The sequence below is a fragment of the Falco rusticolus genome, chromosome 5 (genome assembly GCF_015220075.1).
Source record: "Falco rusticolus isolate bFalRus1 chromosome 5, bFalRus1.pri, whole genome shotgun sequence".
NCBI classification, from domain to species: Eukaryota; Metazoa; Chordata; class Aves; order Falconiformes; family Falconidae; genus Falco; species Falco rusticolus.
In genome coordinates, this window is record NC_051191.1 from 37,967,530 (window position 1) to 37,991,645 (window position 24,116).

Here is a 24,116-nt window from a genome sequence, read left to right on the forward strand (position 1 = left end):
GCTAACGCGTCTCCTTTCCGCTAGGCAAAGGGGGCTCTGGGCTTTAACTTTTAAAATAAATCAGGTTTGCACTCTAAAGCTTTTTTTTTTTTTTAATACAATTAGAAAACTTGGAAGCTCTTATATTTCTAAATGGAGATAGACCCCAGGGCGATCACTGCATGCCAGAAACTGACCTCAAAGACTCTCAACCTCTACAAAAGTTACTAACATTTTTACCATTCGTTTTGGCCTTCACCACTAACACATCTTATGAAAAAATCTATTGAAAAAACAGCTATCAATACACAAGGGGAAATAGGCTGCAAGAGTTAAAAAAAAAAGAGTCTAATTCAGGTTGCAAATTAACATCAGTGATGCAGAATATGGCAATAACCCACCTTGCAGCCAGACCTTAAATGAAACACAGCTTTGCACTGGAAGCTGCAATGCTACAATCTACAACATCGGTTCAGAATAAAATGCAATGCCTTTAGTAACAACTTGCAACAAATGTATAGTTGAGAAAGTCAGGCTAGAAAGCAGCTAAAACATTGCCACCTTAAAGAAAAGACCAAAGATCAAACTACTTCATGATTGTGCAGCTTCCTGCTTTTAAAGTTGCTACCTATATTAGGCACCAAGGGGGAATTACATCACCGATTGCTTGTTTAACAGACATTTAAACCAGTGACATTCTGTCAGAGAAAACACGCCAAGAGTTTCTGTATGCTTAAACTACGTATGTTCTTGATATTGACTGACAACATTCTACTGCTGAGAAAATGGAAGCATCCAGTAACTTTGTAACTGGTTCTGGAAGGGACTGATTGACCTCCTTCAGGCCACTTTCAATTCCTGTTTTCCTCAGTAAAGCTGTGTAATACTATTTCTCATAGGGACAGTAAGACTTAATTGTTCTGCTTTTTGAGGTCAGCTCAGGAGAGGCAAAAGTATTACAGTGAGATGGATGCGCCAAGGCAATGTATGCAATTTGGTGTACAGATAAAAACTCAATTCTGAGAAAAAAAACACAATCTAAAATCAGGAAAGTTCAAGTGTTTAATAAAATAAAATAATAATAAAAAAAGCAAAAGCTAGATATTTTCACACCCTTTTTCCTATCATTTTTTTTCCAGACATTTAAACTATGACTATATTACAAAAAAGTACTGATAGTGGAAAAAATAATTCTTAGTCAGAATATTAAACTTTTTAGCTAATTCGAAGTTAATTTTTACCGTTTTTTTTCTTCCAGTGTGCTCCCTTCCATTCTAAAGCCATTTCAACTATATAATGTAAAGCAACTTTTACACATTTCATGTCTCAATGACTTGTTTTCCTCAATTAAGGTCTCTTTTATATCCATTACTTAGACTGAAATCCATCTTAACATCACGAGTACATTTAGTTTCTCGGACAAGGAATTTGCAATTTCTATATGAGGAAAATCAGCACTTCTGGGAGAAAGTAAAGTGTAAATTTAAACCACATAATTGAGATAAATTTAATTACTTATAAGAACAGGCAGATAAATAACAGTAGAATACTGCTTCCTCTTGGAAGTTTGGTAAGTTTATTACTTGAAACATTTTGTAGTCTTTCCTGTACAGGCAGAAATTGTTATTTTTAAATTGTTATGTCACTGAAACTAATGGCAGGTATTCAACATACATCACAATTTATTATATAGCAAATCAAAACATCTACACTGATATTTTCTTTTTAGATTTGCATTTGTCTAAAAACTAGAAGTCCAAGAAGCTGTTAAAGTAGATCCTGGAAAGCAAGGAAAAAGGAACTAAAAGGCTAGAAATTATGCATGGCTGCAGATGGATGCAAGTACTAACCCGCAAGCTTCCGGAGCCTAATGTTTGTTGGAGCCTTGTTGATTCCCTCACGCTGTCCCATACCCGGTAATGCACAGTTCTGAAAGATTTTGAGGACTGGTGCCGCCCTTGGTTACCTTCAGTAATTCAAGCTGTGCTTACTGTGAATGTGAATGTACAACTTGACTTTCAAAGAAGTCAAGCTTCCTAGCAAATGGTTTCTCTTTTTCCTCAGACATGAGAAATTCAAATGACAGAAATAAGCATTCAGGCACTAAGTTATAGGTATCAGAAGCAACTGTAATCTTGCGGACCTGAAACAACTGCGTAGAAAGCAGCAGTTAAATGCTATTATAAAAAAACCAAACAGAACAATTATCTGATGAATGTTCAAAAGTGTAGCAGGACTGGAAATTTTTAGTTCAGTTTACTGAGTTCATGAAGACAATAATGTCATGTACTGTGCAAATTGGGAAACCCGTGAAAAACCAAGGCAGGTCAGTAGCAAGGAGAATTTAAGGTTCAAAAAGAGCTCTGCCTTCTACACTGACAGTGAATGTTGAGCTCCTAAGTCTTCATCTAAGTATATAAACCAATGCTATGAGTACAAGGAAGTCATAGCATGTTGTCCCTTGCAGAGGCAGGATAAACAACAAATGAAAACTTGAATACAATCTCGATGGGGGGGGGGAAAGAAAAAAAACCAGCCAAGCCTCATAGTAGGCCCTGCAAAGGACATGTAAAAAACCCCCAAAGCAAACAAAAAACCACAAAGGAAATGCTCTTAGGGGAGCTCAAAGAAACCCTATAGCACCATAAACACATTGCGATAGCAAAGTCAGTTGCATGTACTGTAGCTGGCCGAGCCACTGACTGAGATTCATCTTCTCCATTTTGAGATGTCTGAAGTAATCTGAAAAACACCCCACCCACCACAAAACACCAGATGCCCAAGCCTGAATTAGTCGTCCTATGCTCCTGAAGCAGGGACCGGCACTTCCACATAGCGACTGAGGTGACCTCCTTTAGGATGGAACCGATCCCCTGGTAGGCCTGCCTATTTGTCTTCCCTGACTACAAACAAAAGCCAGGACAGCTAATCTCAGAGCAGACCTCAAAAGTTCAGTTACCCAAGAGGAATCCAACTTGTGCCTCTCCAAGCAAATGCTCCATACTGCCTGTCATTAAGTATGATCAAAGGATGAACGGTTTCTGTCAAAAGTGACTTGTTTTTAATAATGATTTAAATAAGCTGAGAACTATGCTTTAAGCCTTATTTTGCACCTGTATTTATCTCTCCTAAAATACTGGGTTTTATTATTGCATTAGCGATTAATTAAATGTTTGTTTGCAATTAAATATAGTCATTGCACTAAGATTGGCAACCTTTTATAATTAGGGAATACATCTTATATACTTAATTCTACAGCTTATTAGATGCTAAATGGTTACATTTTATTTTATCAGAAAATGGTTGAGTACATTTTTTCTTGATTATTTAACACTTCATTGGTTTTGCATAGAGCCCTATCTGGAGGCAAAGTAGAATAATATGAAAAATGGCATTCAAAATAGTTCTTAGATTGATCTGTTTTAAATCTACAGGACACATGCATGAAATACATCTTGTTAATAAAGAGGATAGAACTGATTTGTTTCTAGCTGGCACTACCTTCAGCTTTTAGAGACAGTAGATTTTTACCTTCACAGATCTACGAATGGAAGGGGAAAAAACCCACAAGCTTTTGCCATTCCCAATCTGTTTCCAAGTTAGAACTAGTTGTTTAAATTGAGCTAGTTAAAGTTAAACTGAACTCCAAGAAGCAGCTATAGCTGTCAGACTGTGGTTTAGCACTTCAAAGACTTGCTTCCTGATTCTTACTCTGTAAAGAGGAAGGGTTTTGTGCAACTCCATTCATCAATTCAGTGCATTCTCTTTAAGACTTTGGCATCACGTAGCTGCCTTTTTCTTCCCCCCTCCCCCAACCCCGAGATTTTAAGAGATTATAGCGCATACAGCTATAATAGAGGTTACTGATTTAATATTTTGAGAGAAAGTATTTAATTTAAATCAGTCTTTCAAAAAAAAATTGTTTTTCCTCATTTGTTCTAGGGTAGTACTATGTGCAGACTCTGGGCTCATTTTAGAGGTAAGGTAGTAGTACCACGTTGTGCTACACCACCAAGCTCTGAGGCACGAACATGTTCAGTAAGTAGATCTGCAAGTATTAGTTGTGATGTACTCCAGAAACCAGTTCTTTGTCCACACACTTCAGCAGTACTATCCTGTCACCTTCCATGTTTTCTCATGAGAGAGGCTGATCAAAACCAGACTACTCTCTGTGCTTTTTAAAGGTCCTCTGTTGGTGGCAATCCAGTTTTGGCTGCCATTTTTCTGTGGAGCCTCTCAGTCCCTGCCCTCGTGACCAGGCATTAGTCTGTGATGTGATGGGGGAAAGAAGTGAGAGTCTTCTGGCGTGGACGCCAGAAACATAAGGAATTCCTTGGCAACTTCAGTATTATTTCCAAGTAAGAAATGGTTAAACATTCAAAAAAACCCAGACCAGACAATGTCAATTTTCAAGTTTTGAAGTCTCTCATCTACATGAGCCTCTACAGTCTTGAGGTTGTCAACTTGGAAAAACCACTGGTCATGGAGACTTCTGCCAAGTATAAGGCAGATATTCTGTACACAAAGAGCAGCAGTTCTGATTCCAGTCTGAAGGTCAGGGTCTTCAATAATAAAACTGTGAAGATGCCAAACAGATACCTGACTTGCAAGGGATTTTCTTTCTTATTTATCTATTGGCAATCCCTTCTGAAAACAACAGACCAAAAACCCCTCAACAGCATTAGACTGACAGGCAGTATGGGCTGAGGCCTTTGAGTATGTTTCAGCACTGCAGTATTTTTGATTGAAGAAAAAGGTGGTACCTGTACTTAACTCATCCCTTCCGTAAGGAACATGCTTCAGGTGAAAAGAGGATTACACTTCTGACAAATGAGACTCCTTAAGAAATTCTCTGGATCACCAGTGGGAAAAAATGTGTTAATATGGAGCGGAAAGCATATCATACTGATTTTAAAAATAAGCTTATCTGAGAACTTCTCTAAACACAGGTTACAAAGTAAATTTGAGCAATGAATACTCTCATCTCTTGCTAACAAAATGCTGCAGTTAGTACAGTAAACACATAGCTATCTTATCCTTTTTATCAGATCTGTTTCATAATCAAGACACACATACTTAAATAAACTCAGAAATGGATCAGGTTTTTTAGCATGTTACTCTCTAGCTGATAGGACACAAGGACTATTACATTCTGAATCGGGAAAGTGGATAGTAACTAATGCATTGTAGTTCTTCTATTTGATGCATTCCACAATGCAACAGAAAACCCTGTTTTGTTGGTAATACTACTCAGTACTATTTTTATCACAAGAATTCCATCCTATCTTTAATACACACCTTATTTCTTTAAAAACAACACACATTATTTGAAGAAATCTTTTAAAACAGTGTGAGCAGAGATCAGGTGTTTGATGCACAACTGAAAAATGCAGATTTATTTTTTTAAATAAAGTTTTGACCGGATAGCTTAAAGACAACTACACAATCATTGTATAGATTAAATGTTATAATAGCAAATTATGGATTATGAGCAGAAATGTATCAGTTGCAAAAGTTTATATAAAAATTTTTAATTACTTAGAAGACATTAAAGCTTGGTTTATATTTCTATTATCAGAAACTGTTGCAAAACATGTTTTCAGATCTAGTTCTTGATGGTGTTAATGACAGCTGTTTGCACTGATAGCAGCCTTAACACTGGAGCAATTTTCTAAGGAAAACCATCAAAACTTTTGAAATTCAAGTCTCCTATTCAAGAAACCTGGCAAAATTAAATGAAAAAATCTAGCTGCTGCTTAACAGCAGCATCTTACAGTCATCTTGATGAACTGCATCCTGTTTTTTGGGAAACCATTTCGCCAGTTGAGATGTGGAGTTACAATCCTGTTTTGTAACATACTTGTAATACATCTGTCAATTTGCTACTGATTTAGTAAGTACCATCTTTTATCCTTATATTGTATTCAGAGAAGCTACATGTAGAATCCCAACCTGCACATTCTAACCCTGATCAATTAATACTTGCTTTGAGGGTCTTGTCTGCTTGGCTAGACTTTGTTTCCTTGTTTTTTTATTGGTACTTACGAAAAAGTCATGTGAAACATTTAGCAACTAGTTCTTATCCCCATTCACAAGATCTGTCACTTTTTCACAGAAAGAAATTAGACTGGGTTTATGTGACTTGATCATAGCAAATACTTGTCAGCTGTTATGCATGTCATGGATATCTTGCTGATGCCAATAGCAGATCTTAATTTTTACTTGTCAGGAAAAAAAGACTTAACGTCAGGCCAGTTGAGCTATAATTTCTATCTTCTTCTCCATTTTATCCTTAAAAAAAGATAAAGCAATGTTTTTTGCTTTTTTCAGTCATCTGGTACTCCTTGTTTTACATTAATTTTCAAAGATGATCTTAAAAATGCTGAAGTTCCTTAGATCAGTTCTTTAAATATCAGGAAGAAATTCTTCAGGTCCAGTTGATTTGACAACATATAACTATTTTCTGTTCCATTCTCCTTTTTCTAGGTAAGCTTCTTCAATCTTTATCACTTGCATCAATTGTACAAGTAATACACTGGCAGTTATTTTTGACTTTTTGGACCAGTCATCTATAACAAACTACAACAAACAAAAAAATTCAAACTGCAAATCTGAACCAAACACGCAATCACTTGTGTCAACAGCCATCTTTTTCAGAGTAGTCTGCACTTCTGTTAGCACAAATCTTTCACTACTTACGTATTTATTCTCTTTCAGTTGACAGTTGTATCTCATCTACTTTCATCCCTATCTGTTAACACTGTTCTTCAGTGGTATCTGAATTTCCACTTTCCAGAGGCCTCCCCTCCTCGTGTTTGAAGTCAATGAAATTTCTTGTTTAACTGAACTGGTCTATTATTACAGTTGGTCTCTTTCTCCTGCACTGGGATACACTTTCAGTCATGACCTTCCCATCTCCAAAGAACTGTGTTATCTCCTCAGTTCTTCTCTCACCTCAGACTTTCCTTCTGTGAGATCCTACCTATGAATTTTCTGTGGTCTGCCTTCTCGAAGTCCAGTAATTTTTATTCTGATGTTCTCTCTCCACCCTAAGAATCATGAATATTTAATTTCACTATCTTTCTTACACAAGTTGTCTTAAACCATCTGATTTTTTTCCTCACTTGCTGCTGTTGTAGTTATTCTCGATCCCAGCAGCTGGTTCCTAGAGGGTGTAACATTGTCTGTCCTAAATTAGATTGATGCTTTGCAAATGACATAAATCTTAACACTACAACTCAGCTATGAAACAAGACTTACATTTGACGAGTTCTTAAAATGTGATGCCACCTTCATGTGAGGAAAGTATTCTTATCCAGAAAGCATGCTTATATGCTGGTGCACAGGTCCTACTGAGGCTCTCTGTTTGAGAAGCTCTTTCCTGAGACTTGAGATAAACTAAACGCTGCACAGACCTTACTCACTAAATTTATTCATAATCTGCAGCCAGGAAAAACTTTCCATATCCTGTTAGCCTTGTAGCAGTTATTTAGGAAGCTGCAGGAATCAGTGAGGCCTCCAACAGTTTACATCCCTACCTAAGCATTTTTACCTAAAGATTACAGAGATGAAAATACTGAAACTAACCTGCATGTGCAAACACCAATCATTAAAAAAGGATAGGTTTTTTGTACCAACCAGGCTCGTAATGAGCACTATAGATTATCTTAGAATATTTTATCGACAAAACTGGAAGACATCTGTCAGAATTCTTAAAGCGATACAATCTCTTGCCCTAAGCTAAATGGGTAAGAAAAATGTTATTCGTTGGTACCACAAAAGCCACATTTTCATAGCTGATTCCTTCACAATACCATACACATAGTATGCACATGTACACAGACTATAACGTTTTATGATACTCCCCTTCCCTGTTGAAAGGTGACATAGAGAACAATAACAGAATGAAAGATCCAAATAGATGGACAGAAAATGCACATAGAATATTTTATTTACTGAAAGTTCTGCATCCCTGGAAATGAGGGGCATTTCTGCAAATGATAACTTCTATTGCAAATTTGTTTGAGAAAAGCCATTCTCATATATTCAAAATTTTTTACTGTCAGCTTATCAGGTTCCTTTCCAGGAGCAGAGCTGGGCTCTTGGACAGAGCCTGGAAACTCGTGAGCATTGCATTATATTAGCCCAAGTTTAGATCCCTCAGGTTCTGATCCTTTAATTTTAGTTGCGTTGCTTTTTTCATTAATTATTTTTAAGTTAAATTTTTAATAAAACACTGCAGCTTTAGTAAAGCAGTTTTAATTATTGTTTCCCAAAGAACAACCATATCTATATACAACCAACTTTCAGCATTCCCTGTAACAAGGCTGCTTCAAAACCTGGCTTTTTACATTGGTAACACTCAGTAGTAACAGCCAAGCTCTTAATCAAATGTTTCTAATGAACAGTAGATGTGAAAATAAACCTAAAAGACCCCACTGGAATGAAAACAACACACATTTTCAAAACTGTTTTCTACAATGGAAAATTACTATATTAATCCTTAAGTGATTTCCAAGGACAGAAAAAGGAAATAATTATTTTATGTCCCTTGTAGACTTTCTTCTGTAACATACTGCCCGTTCACGTTATATGTACAAAAAGCCACTGCTCAATCATGCAGTTCTGACTCAACTTTAAGATTCGTATGATTCACTTAGCTGTTAAGTTTCACCTACCATATAAAGCTTCCTTCTTCCTGACCATTTTTATATTCATCTAGCAGCAGCTTCCTCTCTCTGCTTTGCATACAATTTCACCATTTGGGGTAAAAGACTTCTGTGTAATTCAAAACCTAAGGAGATCCTTTCTTTGCGCATCCCTGCCATCATCATTATCTCTGTATCTGCAACTAAATGAAACTTAAAGGCTGTAAGAAGCAAAGACATTTTTGAGTTCTATTGTATTTCTTCACACGGAATAAGCAGCCTTGTCTAATACACTTTCCAACATTCAAGAAAGTAATACTGCAACTGTAATATGGTTATATCAGTACTGCAAAACACACATTTATAATTGAAACAAACCTGTGAACCCTAAAGAGTATTTACTCCCCAAATGAAATCTATGTTCTACACAGAGTTCTACATAATTTCTATTGGGCTAGTACTTGTCTTGATATGCAGAATACTGTCTAGGCAAATAGGGTCTGCCCCCAAAACTCAGATGTGAAGAAAAGCACACAGAGAAAAGTCTTGTCAGAAAATCAGGGTGGAAAATCCAGGGAGAAAGAACGAACATTGATGTATCTGAGTATTCCTCAACAAACAGTGTCTTAAAGTAACCGATCAGATAGAAAACCAGTAACTAATAATGTAGTAAAAGTTAGCAAGCGCTTACAGCTAAGTCACTTAAAGAGATCAGATAAACGCCCACCATGATCAGATTCCTGTCTTAAGCCACACAGTAACTAGTTTGGAGAGAGAGAAAGAAAATAAAATGTCTACCAGATTACTTCTTAGTGGTAAAAGCTCGTCATAGGACTGTTCTGTAGCGCTTAAGCAACATTCATGACTCAGCAGTAACTGACTGCTTTCTCTCTAAACAAAAAATATGATGGAACACGGATCTCTAAATTTAGCTTAAAAAAAATCAAGGAGAAAAAAGCAACTCTTTGGTTAGACTGAATTCTTGCTTACATGCACAGCTCATGAAGTCCTCCTGATTTGAAGAGTAAAATGAAGGAACCTCAAAGAAACAATTTTATAGTGCTACGTTTGGAACAACTGAAAATGGTCTCAAAATCCAAAGGAACAGCACATACCCTTTTCAACTGACAGATGATATTCATGCTTCAGTCAGGCTTTTTTTCATTGCTGAAACAGGTGTCAAGCAGTAATAATTCACTCTGCTTCCTCAGTAAATGTTTGTCTTCCACTAGATACCCAGTCATACAGGATAAATAATTGCTACAGGAGCCTTAACTGCTTGCATAAACAAAAATGTAACTTTACGGACCTCATCATTTGCATGGCCCAATGCCTAAATAAAATAGGAATTATGAAGCATTTACTTTTTATTCCACATGATCGTAGAAGATGACTTTATTAACTGTAAACATTGTTAATATTTTTACTTCTTTTATTCCTATATAGTTTATTTCACATATAGCAAATTTCCAAATTACTATTTTCAAGAAAAACAAACTAGAATTTCTGCAGATCTTCTCTTATAGCTACATCTAGATAGACAACATAAAGAACAAGGCTAAATGGTACATAAATTTACAATGCATTTTAAAATTTGTTTAAGGTGAAGGAGAAAACAAAAGAGCTCAGATTAGAGTTGCTAGTTCACATTTTGTTACAGTAAGCAGGGTCTCAACTGAATTTATATGAGTATCAAGGCATATAAAGTGAACTATATATGTAGATCTACATTCTTTTGTCAGAACAAGTAAAACTTCAAAAACACTGAAAGAATGTTGTGAATACAGCAGCATATAAAGGTACTACAGAAGAATGCTTTTGTCTCAACTCCAATATGATATTATTCCAATTTTTTTCTTGCATTATCATGAACTAAAATCAAAACCCAACCAAACAGGAAAAGAAAAGAGGATGACAGCAGAACTTACTGCTATATGTAAGGACACAGCTGGAATATCCTAGCATTGCCATCACGTAATCTGAAACTAACTTCCAAGAATTATGAATACACTCTAAGTTACTAGAGTCTGAGGCTATACGACAAAGGAAATTCCTAAGAATTAGACATGGTAGGCCAGGTCTTTTGGGAGAGTGCTGTTCATTTTTCCCTCCCTTGTAAAGTCAAGCAGTAGAACCTTCATTGCATACAATGAAACATGAATTAAGCTAAGTCACAGCTTCTGAAACGCTGTACAATACATTAAAATTTATCACATTTTTAAAGCACAAAAAGTTACTGGAAGTTATCATCAGACAATGTCTTAACAGTAAATTCTTTTCACCTGTGCAGAAGTTCAACTAACTTTTTCAAAAGTTGTTGTTCTCAAGGCATACAAATATTCTATCAGTATTTTGCTGATAGAAATTAAACTGCGTACATGTACAGATGCAGACCACGTCTGTGCACTAGTCTGGATCCCAGTTTGAACAGAACCTGCATTCTAAGTGCCTTATTTGTAACTTTCTGATATACTCCACTCTAAACAGCCTTACAGGCATGCAGTAGGCTCTGCAGTCAGAATGTGCATGATTCGTGATGCAACTGTGCACAACAATTCCTTCTTTCACTTGTAGAGCTGCCCCTTATTCAGGAGGATTCAAGCTGAAGCTCGTAGAAGATGCCTGTCCACATAGGAAATGAGCAGCAAGCTACAAATTTGAGGTGAACAACTAGTGAAAGACACAAAACTGAACTGTATAGAAAAAGATGAGAAGAAAATATGCTCCCCCCCCCACCCCCCACCCAACAACAACAGTACTACCCTGAACTTCTAAATGAATTCCTGTGGAATACATTGATAACTAGTACTTGTGTTTGCCATGTGCTGAGGAAAACAAAGGCATTAACCTCACTAAAAATATCTTGCCTGAAGAGTTCAAGGCTGGCTATGAGAAGGTTTGCTGTTTGGCAAGAAGAAACAACTCACAGTGGGTAAAAAACCCGAAGCCTAACATCTGCAGAATACAACGACAAATTACTGAAGTTTCACAGAGGTACCCCTACTTGCCCTTGTAAATAACTAACGGTGGCCATGTATTTCATGCAGCTTAATATCCAGTAACATTCCACGGTTCACCAATAGAACAGGCGGGGAAGCAGGCACATGTACAAGGGAACAAAATGGATGTCCAAATAGATTAGCATCTCTGATAACAAGCAAATAACTACCGTAGGTTACTTGTAAGAATAAGACTTTATAATGTTCCCAGCTTGAGGCATCTGTTTCTTCTTCTTAATTAGTTACTACGTAATCTTAAATCCTTGTCTACGTTAAGGCAACGGTCATGGCATTGAGACATACAAATTTTCCCAAGTAATCAAAATTCTTGATACGAACCTTCTAAGAATTTGTAAAACCCTTGCATTTTCTCTTTGAATACCCAATCCACATCTTCTTTAAAGTTGGGGAGAAGAAAAAAGGTTGATTGTGGTTACATTCAATCAGCAATTAATGCTTATTTTCTGACTTCCAGCTGCTATCTATTTCTATATGATCAGCTGTACCCCTTTTCTAGCTGATTTCAGTGACACAACGCAGACTTCAATCCTGAAAATGCCCAGGTGTTTTACTTTTCATGACTAAACAACCTTACACCCTTGAAAATTACTTGGACATGGGTCTACTTGATAGGTAAAGTTAAATAAATTTCTTCAGAAACAAGATTTGCTCTGCTAGAAACATGCAAAAATGTGAAACATATATTCAAAAATGCTCTTTGCATTAAAGCAGCCCTAAGAATATTTAGCAAAAGGTACAAGTAGAAAAAAAAAGAAACTGATGCTTCAAGTTGGAAGAAATGCTTGAGTGCCGGACAAGAAGGCACAGTGAAGGGAATAATTCTTATTCACAGGCAAAATTAGTCAATGAAAAGCCTCTTTTCTAAACTAAGTAACTGTTTTTAGTTCTCAAACTATTTATACAAGCAAGCAGTTTGAATATGGTCAAACTCAGCTTGCATGTCTAAAACATGCCTCAAACAGCACAGGTATTATTCATTTTGTAATCAAAAGGAAAGGAAGGAAAGTTAGCTCACCGACAGTTGATTTAAAAACCTTTTGAAGATTTATGTGCATAGGTGGTAAAATAGTCCAAGCTCTAGAGTCAGGAAAGACTTATACACCCCCTTTTTAACATACAGATGAAGCTGAAGATTTATTGAAAAAACAATTAGAAACTGTTAGAAACAAACTCATTCACAGTTTGGTCTGCACACCTCTGTCCAGATATTCTGGTTAAGAAGATATATTGTAAACCAAATTAATACCCTTCTTTCCTGCCTTCCACTTTGTTTCTTTAATGACCTCATAGACCTTGACTTATCTTCCACTAATTAGGAAAACAGTTGCCAGGTTTTCACCTTCGGAGTACAGATAACGGTGTTATCTGTATGTGGGACCCAGTTTTGCAGTATACTGGAAGTGTTCCTCCAAATAAGCTGTTTTGACATAAATTCTAGTAACGAGAAGCATTTGTGTCCTTAATGTAAACGGTGTGTTCTCTAAAAACTACCCATGATTGTCGATTAAGTTCTACGGGACTTTGGTCACAGAGAAATGTGCAAAGCCTTGAAGCCTCTTTAACATTTACTGTATTTTGGAACAGAAAGCTTTTAAAAAGGACCATAAACTGAAGCCGTATGGGGGCACGCCATTCAAATCCATGCTTGTGTAAACATTATTCACACAGGGTATTTCTAACCCTGACCACTTCATCACACCTCCAACTTGAAGCTCCTACAACTTCTACATCTATGCACATATACCATTCAATGTCAATGTCCCTTTAGCCAGGAAAGTGTAAAGCAAACAGATATAATACCATTTCTTACACATGATAATCTCTTTTAATATCTACAAAAGACTTTAAGGAACAAAAACCTAAAGGTAAGCTCCGAAATTCTGAAATCCATAGAAAGGCACCTGTCTTTTTTTTTTTTTTTTTTTTACATTTGGCCTTTGTGCTTTCACACCACAGGTTAAAAATATGTGAATACAGGTAAAACATTATTGAAATCGTAATTATTAAGAGTTCAAGTGCTAAGTCACAAACTTTAAAAACAATAGTATTAAAAGTGTTTTGCTTTGATTGTGTATTATGTGAAAGTAAAATAAATTCACATGTACTTAATGACAAATTTTACTGCACTTCTAAAGAACTATCTTCAAAAATACACTTTGCATGGTTTCAAATCAGACAGTTTATAATTAAAAGATTAGAACAATTTGTTTGGGTTGAAAAGACATTACAAAACAAAGCACTTAAGATTATTGACCAAAATATTACAGCCAAGTATTTCAGAAATTTGATATCATCTTTCTTGGGTCATGATCCAAAGACTGTGATACTTGCCTATAAGGTCAAAAAAGGCTAACAGCCCTCAAATATGTGTTTTTTTTAAAGCAAGGCTGCAACTACAAAAATGGGTAAGAGTCAAGTAGAACAAACATCTTGAAACAAATTAATATGAAGTGAGGTATGGTAGTGTTGAAGTGCTACAGTGGATTTCTGCATATTCAAACTTACTTCAGGTCAACTACTTTGAAGTTTGAGATCAGTAGACTGCTGACTGCTTGCTGCCATCTTTTGTCGTATGACCCTATGTTAGATGTCCAATAGCCGCAGAGAAGATACATTCAATTAAGCACAAACTAACAACGTGGTCAGATATGAATGAGCATATCTGGCAATTTAGAAGGCAAACTGTAAGTAAAAATGCAAGCATACAACTTATTCATAATAAATACATTTCCAAGCATTTAACATTATCAATATTTTAAAAAGAATTTAAATAATAAATGCAACTATTTTATACAGAACTGTACCATTTATTATACACACAAGTATATCAGTTCCCTTTGTTTACAAAGGCTGGTTACAGATATATGGAATGTTACAGTACCATCTTGCATAAAATTTTAGTACAATTCGTACTTCAAAAAAAGGGTGCAAAACACCAGCCTAATAAATTTGACTGAATTGAAATATTTTTAATTACATCATTAACACATACACAACAAGCTGTACATAAGCCCACTTTTCAATCACCACTTCAAGATACTGTAGCAAGTACATTAGATTATAAATGATTCCAACTATTCAGTTAAATTTATTAAAGGTTTGCACTGCTACTCGCTCTGGAACCTTTGAGATACAGCCTGTACTCATGAATTACTGAGCTCTTGTTAGTACAGTTAAAAGGCAGTCAGCACTGGTTGCCAAAGTACTAGTCACAAGAGATTTCCTCAGAGAAACTTCACCTGGGAACAAACATTTCTGGATACTTCTTTTCCTTCGAGAATACAAAAGAAGTTTTATGGGGTCAAGACTCTCCGTTCTGTACCTTGGATGCTGGTGGATGCATGAAGTCCTTAAAGGGAACCAGTGCCTCTTTCAGAGCTGAGCACACTTCTGAGGATGAGCAGGTGATACATTCTACTAAAGTCGGGTACAAGGCAATAACTTGTGCCCACGTGTTAGCATCAACTGCAATGAAAAAAAAACCCAGACTGAATCACTTACTACTGTCTAAATTCTTACAGCATACTTTTTTTTTTAATACCTGTATAAACAAGAGCACATTCAGGTGCCTAAACATAGGTACCTAGTGCTACACAGACACTATGACACTGTACTCTCTCAGATATGGGGCTTTCAGATATGACGATGTATTTTTGCAGGAGAGCCACACTTTTTTACAGCAGCAGCTGGAAGCCAGATGGTACACCCATGAAATGGTGCTACACACCTGTGTTTCTACATATAAGTCATTCACTATGTTTTCTGGATGAAGAACTGACAAACTGAAGATAATTCTCTCATTAAATCTGTAATGCACATACATTTTCTGCCTGCTTTTCTCAGCTATTGACAGAAAGTTGTATTGGACACATTTCACTTTTGGAAACTTGTCAGCAATGGGGCCTTCTATTAATTTCAAGTCAGTCCAGATTAAAAGAGCTAAGAAAGCAGAGGGAGAAACACTGGACCAAGACACAAAAATATCCATGGTAAAGTTTGTTAGTCCAACAAGTAAAATTAAAGATTGTATCATGAATCTTATTTATTATGCCACTTCCTTATCTCTGTTTTGGCTCTGTTTCAAAAGAGAACAAACTCCTGATTTCAGAAAACATTAATAACCTTCTTAAATAAAATTATTAAGAGCTAGAAGAAGTGGGAATAAAGTGATTCTCTAATTTTTCCAGTGGCTCTCTTCATAAGAAAGTATGCAGGAGGTCTGACAATCAGTACTGTATGAGGCCCAGGTGAAGAATTTCTCTCATGGCAGGAAGAGGGATTTGGGGAACAGTCCAGCTGAGTTGGCTACTCTAGCCCTCCAAGAGAAAGGCCCACCGAAGTTGCACTTCAGTTGTCTTCAATGTTTGCCAAAGTGCTTTATGTATCCTGGCATAGTTCTGTCCTCAGCCTTTTGCCATCAGCCTTGGAAACCACATTATCATAAATCCAGCTGCTCAGTGATGCTGCAAGTGAGGCACTGCCTCTCCAGCAAACCCACTTGCCTGTGTTTTTCTGGAAAGGCTGGTTTGTTTGTTTCAGGATTGGGAAGATTCTTCTGTTCCTCATAATATCAAAAGCAGGGAGGCAGAGGGAAGTGTTGTATATGCAATTCTGTCAGAGTTTCAGAATCAAATACAGCTGGTTTAAACAAGACTCCTAAGTTTTCTGGTGGGAAATCTCTATGCATATAGCAGGGGCAGCTTACAGGAGGAACAGGATGCACAACTATAAATTTATTAATTTTATTTATATATATATATATATATATAATTCAGCCCTTTAAATATACCTGTCAGCCATTTACTTGGGGATCAATAAGCTAAGACAGCTTTTTCAATACGGAGGACAGGTGGTACTAGAGCAGAAGGACAGGGAAAGCAAGACTGCAAGTTTAAGTACACAGCAGCCTGCCCATGTGTTTAACTTGTACACCCCTTTAATTGCACTGCAGGGTCTAGCAAAACTACATATACTTAAGAATCCTACTAACATTTTATGGAATGGTTTTTGTTTGTTTTTAGAAGGATACTAAGCTCGCTCTAATAAAAGACACCATCAATTGAAGCCCCCTATTTTATCAAGCCTATCTTAGGATCTTACACTTCTAGGTCTACTGGAAAAACTCTGTGGGTTTTTTTTTTTTTTGTCTACCTGCCACCTACATATACACGGAATTACCCAATACTGAATTTTACAAATTACACTTTTTTTTCAAATTTATGTGAAAATTACTATATGAAAGAATAAAGATGTCTTTGTAGAAGATACAATGTTATCTTGTTTAGAACTATGTTGTTTAACAATAACTTACCATTTTCAGGTTGAGTTTTTTTAAGTGAATCTATGAGAGTACTGACAGCTTTTAAAACAAATATGATTTCTGTTACTTGTTGCCTAGAAAGGAAAAAGCACAAACAGTCAACTACTCATTTTTGGTTCAAGAATATAAGCTTTTCTATGAAACTTACACAACACTAAAAAACATAGGTAATTGAAACAGCTGCAATGAAGCCTACCAAAAAAAAAAAGGATATTTAGAGATTAAGGTTATAATTTGTCTTTAATGTTCCCACCAGCATTGCTGCTGTCTCAGCTAGGATAGCTTTAAATGTCACACTGGAAACACTTAACGGCACACACATCTCAGTCTGAAAATACTCATGTACATGATTAACTGTAACATGAAAATAATCAGTTCCATCATTCATGATCAAAACCTTCAAAAGTTAACTGAAATTTAAATAAGCTCCCATTTTAAAGAATCTCCTGGTACTTCAGTCAGTTTTTCTGTTTCAAGAACAAGTACTTGAGTCATGATTCACAACATTGCTGTTTGGATATTTTCTCTTATTTTTGAGGTCACTCCACCTCTCAATTTAGAAACTATATATAGCTCTATTGGGAATAAAGAGAAATCAGATTTCAGAATTATTATGTTGTAGGTATCAGAACCATTGTTTCAATAACTGAAACTATTAGTTTCTAAATCATATTCCTACTGTCTGTGTAACCGCACCAAATGTGACCCATTATTATTCAAAGCCTTTTCAACAAAAAATTGGTATAAACATTTTCTTTGAAATGTCTTCTCCAGAAATATTTCCCTGTCTTTAGATTTCACCCACACACACTATTTTTTTAAGGATTGAGTGATATTTTGAATGAAACCTTCTCAGAGTACTGGTAATATCTTTCATTTCCTAAAGACAATGTACGTACCGTGGAAGAGGACATTTGCCACTCAATCTCTCATCTTCTATGTAGCGATGCAATACATCCTGTGACCTTTTCAAGAGCACAGAAAGTGCCATTCTAGAGATGTAGCCTTCCTGAGGAGTTGTGACTTTATTACTGAATGAAAACTGGAGCAGTGTTTCAAAACACACCTTAGAAAATTCCTCTCTCATTCGAATATCTATTTCAGCTTCTGTCAAAGTAAAATGTCACATTTAATTGTGCAGTGTGCATGCCAATATACTAAATGTTGCATTTCAATCACGTTATTATATTTTGCAAAAAGGTTATCACTCTTGTAGTATTAAAAAACATCACTAGTGATAAGAACAATTATTAAGAATACATTTGAAGAAAAAGTGACTGTGCAACAATCACAACAGTTCTAAAAAGACAGAATACGCAACACATTCAGTAACATGTCACCTACTTGACATTGCTTTAATAAAAAAATTATGAAATCAATTAAAAAAACCCAGCAACCCCAGTTCTACACCATAAGTACTAATAACTTGGTACTGTATAATCCAAATACTTTTCTCTGTCATGGCTTATGTCCATTTTTTTCATCTTTCCCAAAAAACTATAAATGCTTTCCTCTTAACAGCAGAGAAGGCATCTGGTTAGCTACACCATGTAGTTATGCTAAGGTCATTTAATTTTTAAGAACATGGTATTATGTCTGTCTTACAATTTTCTGAAATTATTGTTAGAAATATTTCAGCTGGCACAATGCAAAACAAACTACGTAAAAAGTATAAAGTAACAAAACTACGCTATTATATATGATACTGACTAAGAAGTAAGGAAATAATTTTTAAAAAAATCACAAGGAATGCTCAGCAACTTCCATGAAATAAAATATAATCTATAAAAACAAGCTGGATAGCAAACAGTCTATACTGAATACATGCCATGGAACTTCAAGTCTTTATCAGAACAAGTACTCAACATTTTCACTACTTTCTAGTAGATTTAAACACTGCTATCTTTTGTCATTCAGGTACCATACCTGTGAAGGAGGATGACTGAGAATGTATTGAGCCTTTATTAAGCATCGTCATTATTTGACCAACAAATTCCTTAGGAATAAAATTAGCATATGGCAGTATCTCTGTGCTGATAAGCTGCACCACCTAAAATAAATTGAATATATTTATATTGGTGTTCTGGATATTAAAGTAGTAATTCTAGCACGAAGAAGACAGAAACATTAAACGAAGAGACATATCTAATGAAACTTCACAAAATATTCCAATGCTAACTTTTACAATTTGCAGATATGTCCAAGAATTGCCATCTTGCATGTAACGTTAAACTTTAAATAATAACAAGTTTTTCCCTCCACTTTTGTCGGAGTCTGAAGCAGTTACCAGTCATATTTCACTGACATTTGAAGTATATTCTTCAAATGGAATTTATGGTTTTGAAAAGAGAAGATCCAATATTAGGAGTCTTTCTCTACTTCCACTCAATTCCATATCCTCCCTATGACATTAACAAATATATCATATGCTTACAATGAGACATCTGCAAAGCAGAACAAGCGAGTTAATTATCTAAACGAGCTTAAGGCAAAGAACATTAACTGAAATGCTTTCTATCCTTGGGTTTGATGCTCCTGCTTAGGAACAAAGTGGGTTTAGATCTCCATAAATTAAGGCATTAGACCTCAAGAGTACTGCTCACTGCAGGCAGAACCACTCCCACTTTTCATCCAGAAATCTCTGTATGCCAGCTGCCACTCTGGAGAGATGACAGGTGATCAAACCCACAGATACTGCCATATCTTCTCTGCAAGCCCTTCTACTTTGTACCCTTAATCCCTGGGCTGCCACACCTCTCTGTGCTGGAGTGAAAGGGGACAAGCCCCTCTTCATGCCAAGTACCATGTTCTCTTTAATTTTCTTCGGTGTTATCCAACCGAACATGCCCTCTTTTACAATTACAGCTGTCTCTGTACTGCACAAACAAGTCATTTCTTCATTTATGCACAAGCTTTTCAGTAGTGAGAACACATCTGGAGGGCAACAATGTCACTGTTGGCTGAATACCCCGCCTCAACATGGAAAGCACTCACTTCATGTTTAACTGTCAGCTTCCTCCATGTATACAATTACCTGTGTAATTGCTTGGCAATAACATACTAAATAAGAAACATTGTGGTTTCGCCACTTTACGCTGTTTTGAACTTCAGAGTTTTTGGCATGCCCCTTCCTACTTTCTGCATAACTCTGAAGCAGCCAAATTCTGAGCCTATGCTTTTCAAAGAGGGAAATGGTATCACAGGAAAAATAATGAATGGGTAACTTCTCAAAAAATTATTTCAGAACCAAATGCAATCTGTGAATGTCACCATCTCGTTACGTTTGACAATATATTTGTTACAGTCTCCTTACCTCAACATCAATACTCTCATTCTTCTGAAATTCTTGAATTGAAAGATTATCAGGAGGTGTACTAAAAATAAACATGCTATGTTATACTTTTAAATTCACAACGTTTAAGGAGATAAGTCTGGGGAAATGCATTACATTTAAAGTTAATACATGCATCAAGTTGGTACTGTTATATGGCAATGTTATGAATATCTTATGAATAATGATGATAAAAATGATTCAAAAGATACAAGTAGTAAAACACTAAAACTGAAGAGTTACAACTGACGGACCAGATTAAGGACTTGCACCACCAACACCATTTTTCATATGCATCTCAAAGCAAACTCTCATATGTGCAAAAGTCACTATATCTGTTAAGATGAGTCTGTGAAGGTATGATCAGGGGATCAGTTTTTTACATTTTACTTTTTCTCTCACTACGCAAGATAAAGAGACTTTTGAGTACATCTAAAAAATTACATTTTCTTCTGCATTAATGAAACACACTTTTCATTAATGGGACATTATTTTTCCTTGATAACTGAAATTATATATTTGTTCTCATTCTTAACAAATTTTATGAAGAGACAAACTCATTTTACAAACAATAATTTTGAAGAAATTCAGAACTTTCTGCAGTTCTTCCATTGTATATAAAAATTACTTACAGATGAAATGTCCAGAAATTATTCAACCATGACAATTACCCAATACTTTACAACATCCTACCTTACCTGCTTGTAAATTTGGAAATCTTGTACCATTTAATTGCAAATTTTATGCCAGCCATCTGTCATGCAGTCTTCTGTGGCGAAATTTTATCTCATTTATTACATCCTTCCCTGTACACACTGGACTACCCATTCAGCAAATTCAAATTCCTTTCCTTTGCTGGATTATGCTTCTGCTGAGTTATTGGGTGAAGTTCCTCAGCAGGACAGAAAAAGGCCTCCTACTCAAGACAGCAATCAACTACTTCAGCTGATGTACTGACATCAGTGTTTTAGTCTGTATCAGACATGGGCTTTTCAAATTAAACTTTTAGACATCCCCGTTTATAAACCTTGGTTCACATCTGACCTTAGAGTGCATAGAACTGGATTCATTTTTGATGAAACTAAATTTAAAAATGTATTCTAAACTCTCGCACATGCTTGCATGACAGGAAGCCAGACTAGAGCTACTCTGAAATAAAATATCTCAAGTGAGCACTCTGTGGGTGATGGATCCTTATCATGAACTGTTTTGCTTTACAGATCTGCTCCTACTGCACTTTGCAGGCTGGGAAATCAAAGGTACTTCACAAAATAGATAAACTCCAAAATACTTTGTTTATAATCCCATAATCACAGATCGCTTGCTAAAATCTACACAGATTCAACATACAGTTAGTGAAATTACTAGAAGAAAAACAGACTATAAGCCAATGACAACCCGTGGTATAAGAGCTTTCTGAGTTACGTAAATTGGGAGGCTGAAGGATTGTATCATGAAAGTATTATGTGGTCACCCTGCACTCTTCCTTAGGCATCCCACTAATCCAACAGAAGCAGCAAATAGGCCTACATATGTGTCTGTTCTGACCAAGTTACACTGCCCTCGTTTTTCTGACATAGACCAGAAGTCAGAATCCTCACGCCTATGTCTCTCTGAAATATAAAGACAGTTGCAAAACCCACTGGAATGTGGGTTCAGTTTCTCCACAGTGTGTCATGTGCACTGATGGTAAGAAGTTAGTGCATGCAGCTAATGGAATAACCAGTAGCATTAACAACAACAATTAGAGTCAAGGCACTATAAAAGGTCAATTTAATTTCGTATCTCAAATTCTGTCCTTCTTCCATAATTCTACATTTTGCCTTTTTAAAAGAATTATACAACATCTTCAAGCTGTGGAACAGTTTGGAAATTTCACCATTTCAAAAGAACAGTTAGAAATATTGGAATTAAGATTGTCTGTGGTACTTCAACTTGCTGCTACTGTGTATGCTTGTGTGTCACGATGCATCTTACATTAGATGATGCTCCCCCCCCCGGCCCTGAGAAATCACCTGATTAAGTATACAAGATAGTCACTACTGAGAAGGAAGGAAAATGCTAGGGTCAATCTGCCACAACATTCCCTGCCTAATTTATGGCAGAATAAGCAGATGCAAGGAAAACAGCGCTCTGGACTGAACAAAGAACGAAGCTGTTCTGTAAGCAGAGGAATTGGTGCGGTACTGTAGTGTCAAGCAGACTGGCATCCTTTGGCGTATTTCCTAACTCCGTCCCCAGCCCCCAGCTTTTCCTCCACCTCATATCCCTCCCCAGGAAAAAAAAGACATGTGGTGCGTACTTCAGAGCAAAGCACGTGCTCACTGGCAAGGCAGCTGCCAAATATGCAATTGTGGACCTGTGCCAGCCTTGTCCTCACAAGGGTACTTGTCTGGGCCTGTCTTCTCCATCCCATTGCCAACTATAATGAAAGGTTTAAGAACTTTGGAGGCTTCTAAATCTTATTCAAATCTGGTTAGTTTAGCTAACAGGTTTTTGGTGGCTTTTTTTCCCAGTGTTCCTCTATGTTGCTGACCAGGTAAGATTTTTCCAAAATAGGCTTCTTTCCCCGATCTTCTGGCTGCTTAGCATGAGACACCTAAAGTTCAGTCTGCACACCTATAGCTAATTTTCAGTTTTGACAATTATGACAGTAGGTGCCAATGTTTATGTTTGAAAAATAAATGTACCTTCCTTTCTCAAAGGGACTTTATGTAGGTAACTTCACCATTGTCTGTGAAACACTCATGTGTAACATACATGACTAGGAAAAAAACAAAAGAAACAATATGAAATACTGTGGTTATTGGTGGTTTGTGTGTTAGGCAGTCAGAAAGGTTGGAGGTACACATTGAAAACAAAGAATAAATTAAATATTAAGTAGCTGTTCAGTCAGTACCTTTTGTAACACGAAGAAGCTACCTATGCAAAACCTTTAAATAAACTATTATGATGCATACAAATGCAAGTCATGTAGAAATACATGGGAAGCTTTGATTCTGACACTTCCTAATTTACAACTGACTGACTGTGAGCTGAGATTTACTTTAAAGAGATGTTAAGACCTTTCTGTCCAGTCATCCACATCTGATCTGCCATATATACTACAGATTACGCTACATACTTGTTCACGTAGCACATTATTCCCAGGTAAATAGTTTTTTCTAAGGTGTCTGTACGAAACATCTACCTAGGGGCCAAAAGCTTTGCTGGTCTGATGCAATACTGCCAAACCACACCCGAAGGGTCAAGAGCCAGGGAAGATAAGAGGCAGCGCGATATAAACTGTTGCTGGCTTTCCTAGGTACAGAGATTCCAGCCGCTGCCCACCATCCAAGGAGGGTGCTGGAGCCGTAACAACAAAGAGCTAACAGCCTCCCAGAGTCCTGCTGTGCACAGCAGCACTCTGCTCTGAAGCATCTTTTTGGAGGCTATTGATTTAATTCCCTCATGTAAGCACAGACTTCTGCTCTAGTAAATTACATATACACACACGTTTGTTGAATTTTATTTTATATAATGGCTTGACATGCTTCCATGAAAGCCTCTGGGAAAGAAGCATGATATGAAATAATAAACAGACCAGCCCCTTACTAAAAGACAATTTTATCTAAATTAAGTTACATTAAATGTATTAATTTTTAAATGTCGTTCTGATTTATCATAAAAATCAAGATTATTGAGCCTCCTCAGCTGTAGTTTGCTTTTTAAAGAAAAACAACAAAAACAACCCTGAAACTTACTGCTTGGAAGCCATTAATCCTCTATGACAGCAACATTTTCCTTCTTCCTGTACCTGGGCTCTTTTGGCTATATTT

General features: G+C 36.4%; 1 protein-coding gene and 1 long non-coding RNA gene across 7 annotated transcripts in view; one reads left to right on the top strand and one right to left on the bottom strand.

The window, feature by feature from the left end:
* The first annotated feature begins 997 nt into the window (after window positions 1-997).
* On the top strand, window positions 998-12,449 carry LOC119149158. Its single transcript, XR_005104582.1, has 2 exons — window positions 998-2,855; window positions 11,202-12,449. It is a non-coding gene; the product is annotated as an uncharacterized LOC119149158 (long non-coding RNA).
* A 1,104-nt stretch (window positions 12,450-13,553) lies between these two features.
* The window catches only part of MON2 (MON2 homolog, regulator of endosome-to-Golgi trafficking), a 73,794-nt gene continuing 63,231 nt past the window's right edge, over window positions 13,554-24,116 (bottom strand). For 4 of the 6 annotated variants that reach the window (XM_037390138.1, XM_037390137.1, XM_037390135.1 and 1 more), the window contains 5 exons: window positions 20,281-20,341; window positions 18,894-19,017; window positions 17,867-18,074; window positions 16,959-17,041; window positions 13,554-15,112 (listed from right to left, as the gene is read on the bottom strand). In XM_037390138.1, coding sequence (XP_037246035.1) covers window positions 14,949-15,112; window positions 16,959-17,041; window positions 17,867-18,074; window positions 18,894-19,017; window positions 20,281-20,341 — 640 coding nt within the window. In that variant the 3' untranslated portion in view covers window positions 13,554-14,948. Of the gene's footprint in view, window positions 15,113-16,958; window positions 17,042-17,866; window positions 18,075-18,893; window positions 19,018-20,280; window positions 20,342-24,116 lie in introns of those variants that run through there. The other 2 variants (XM_037390136.1, XR_005104581.1) reach the window with 2 other exon arrangements.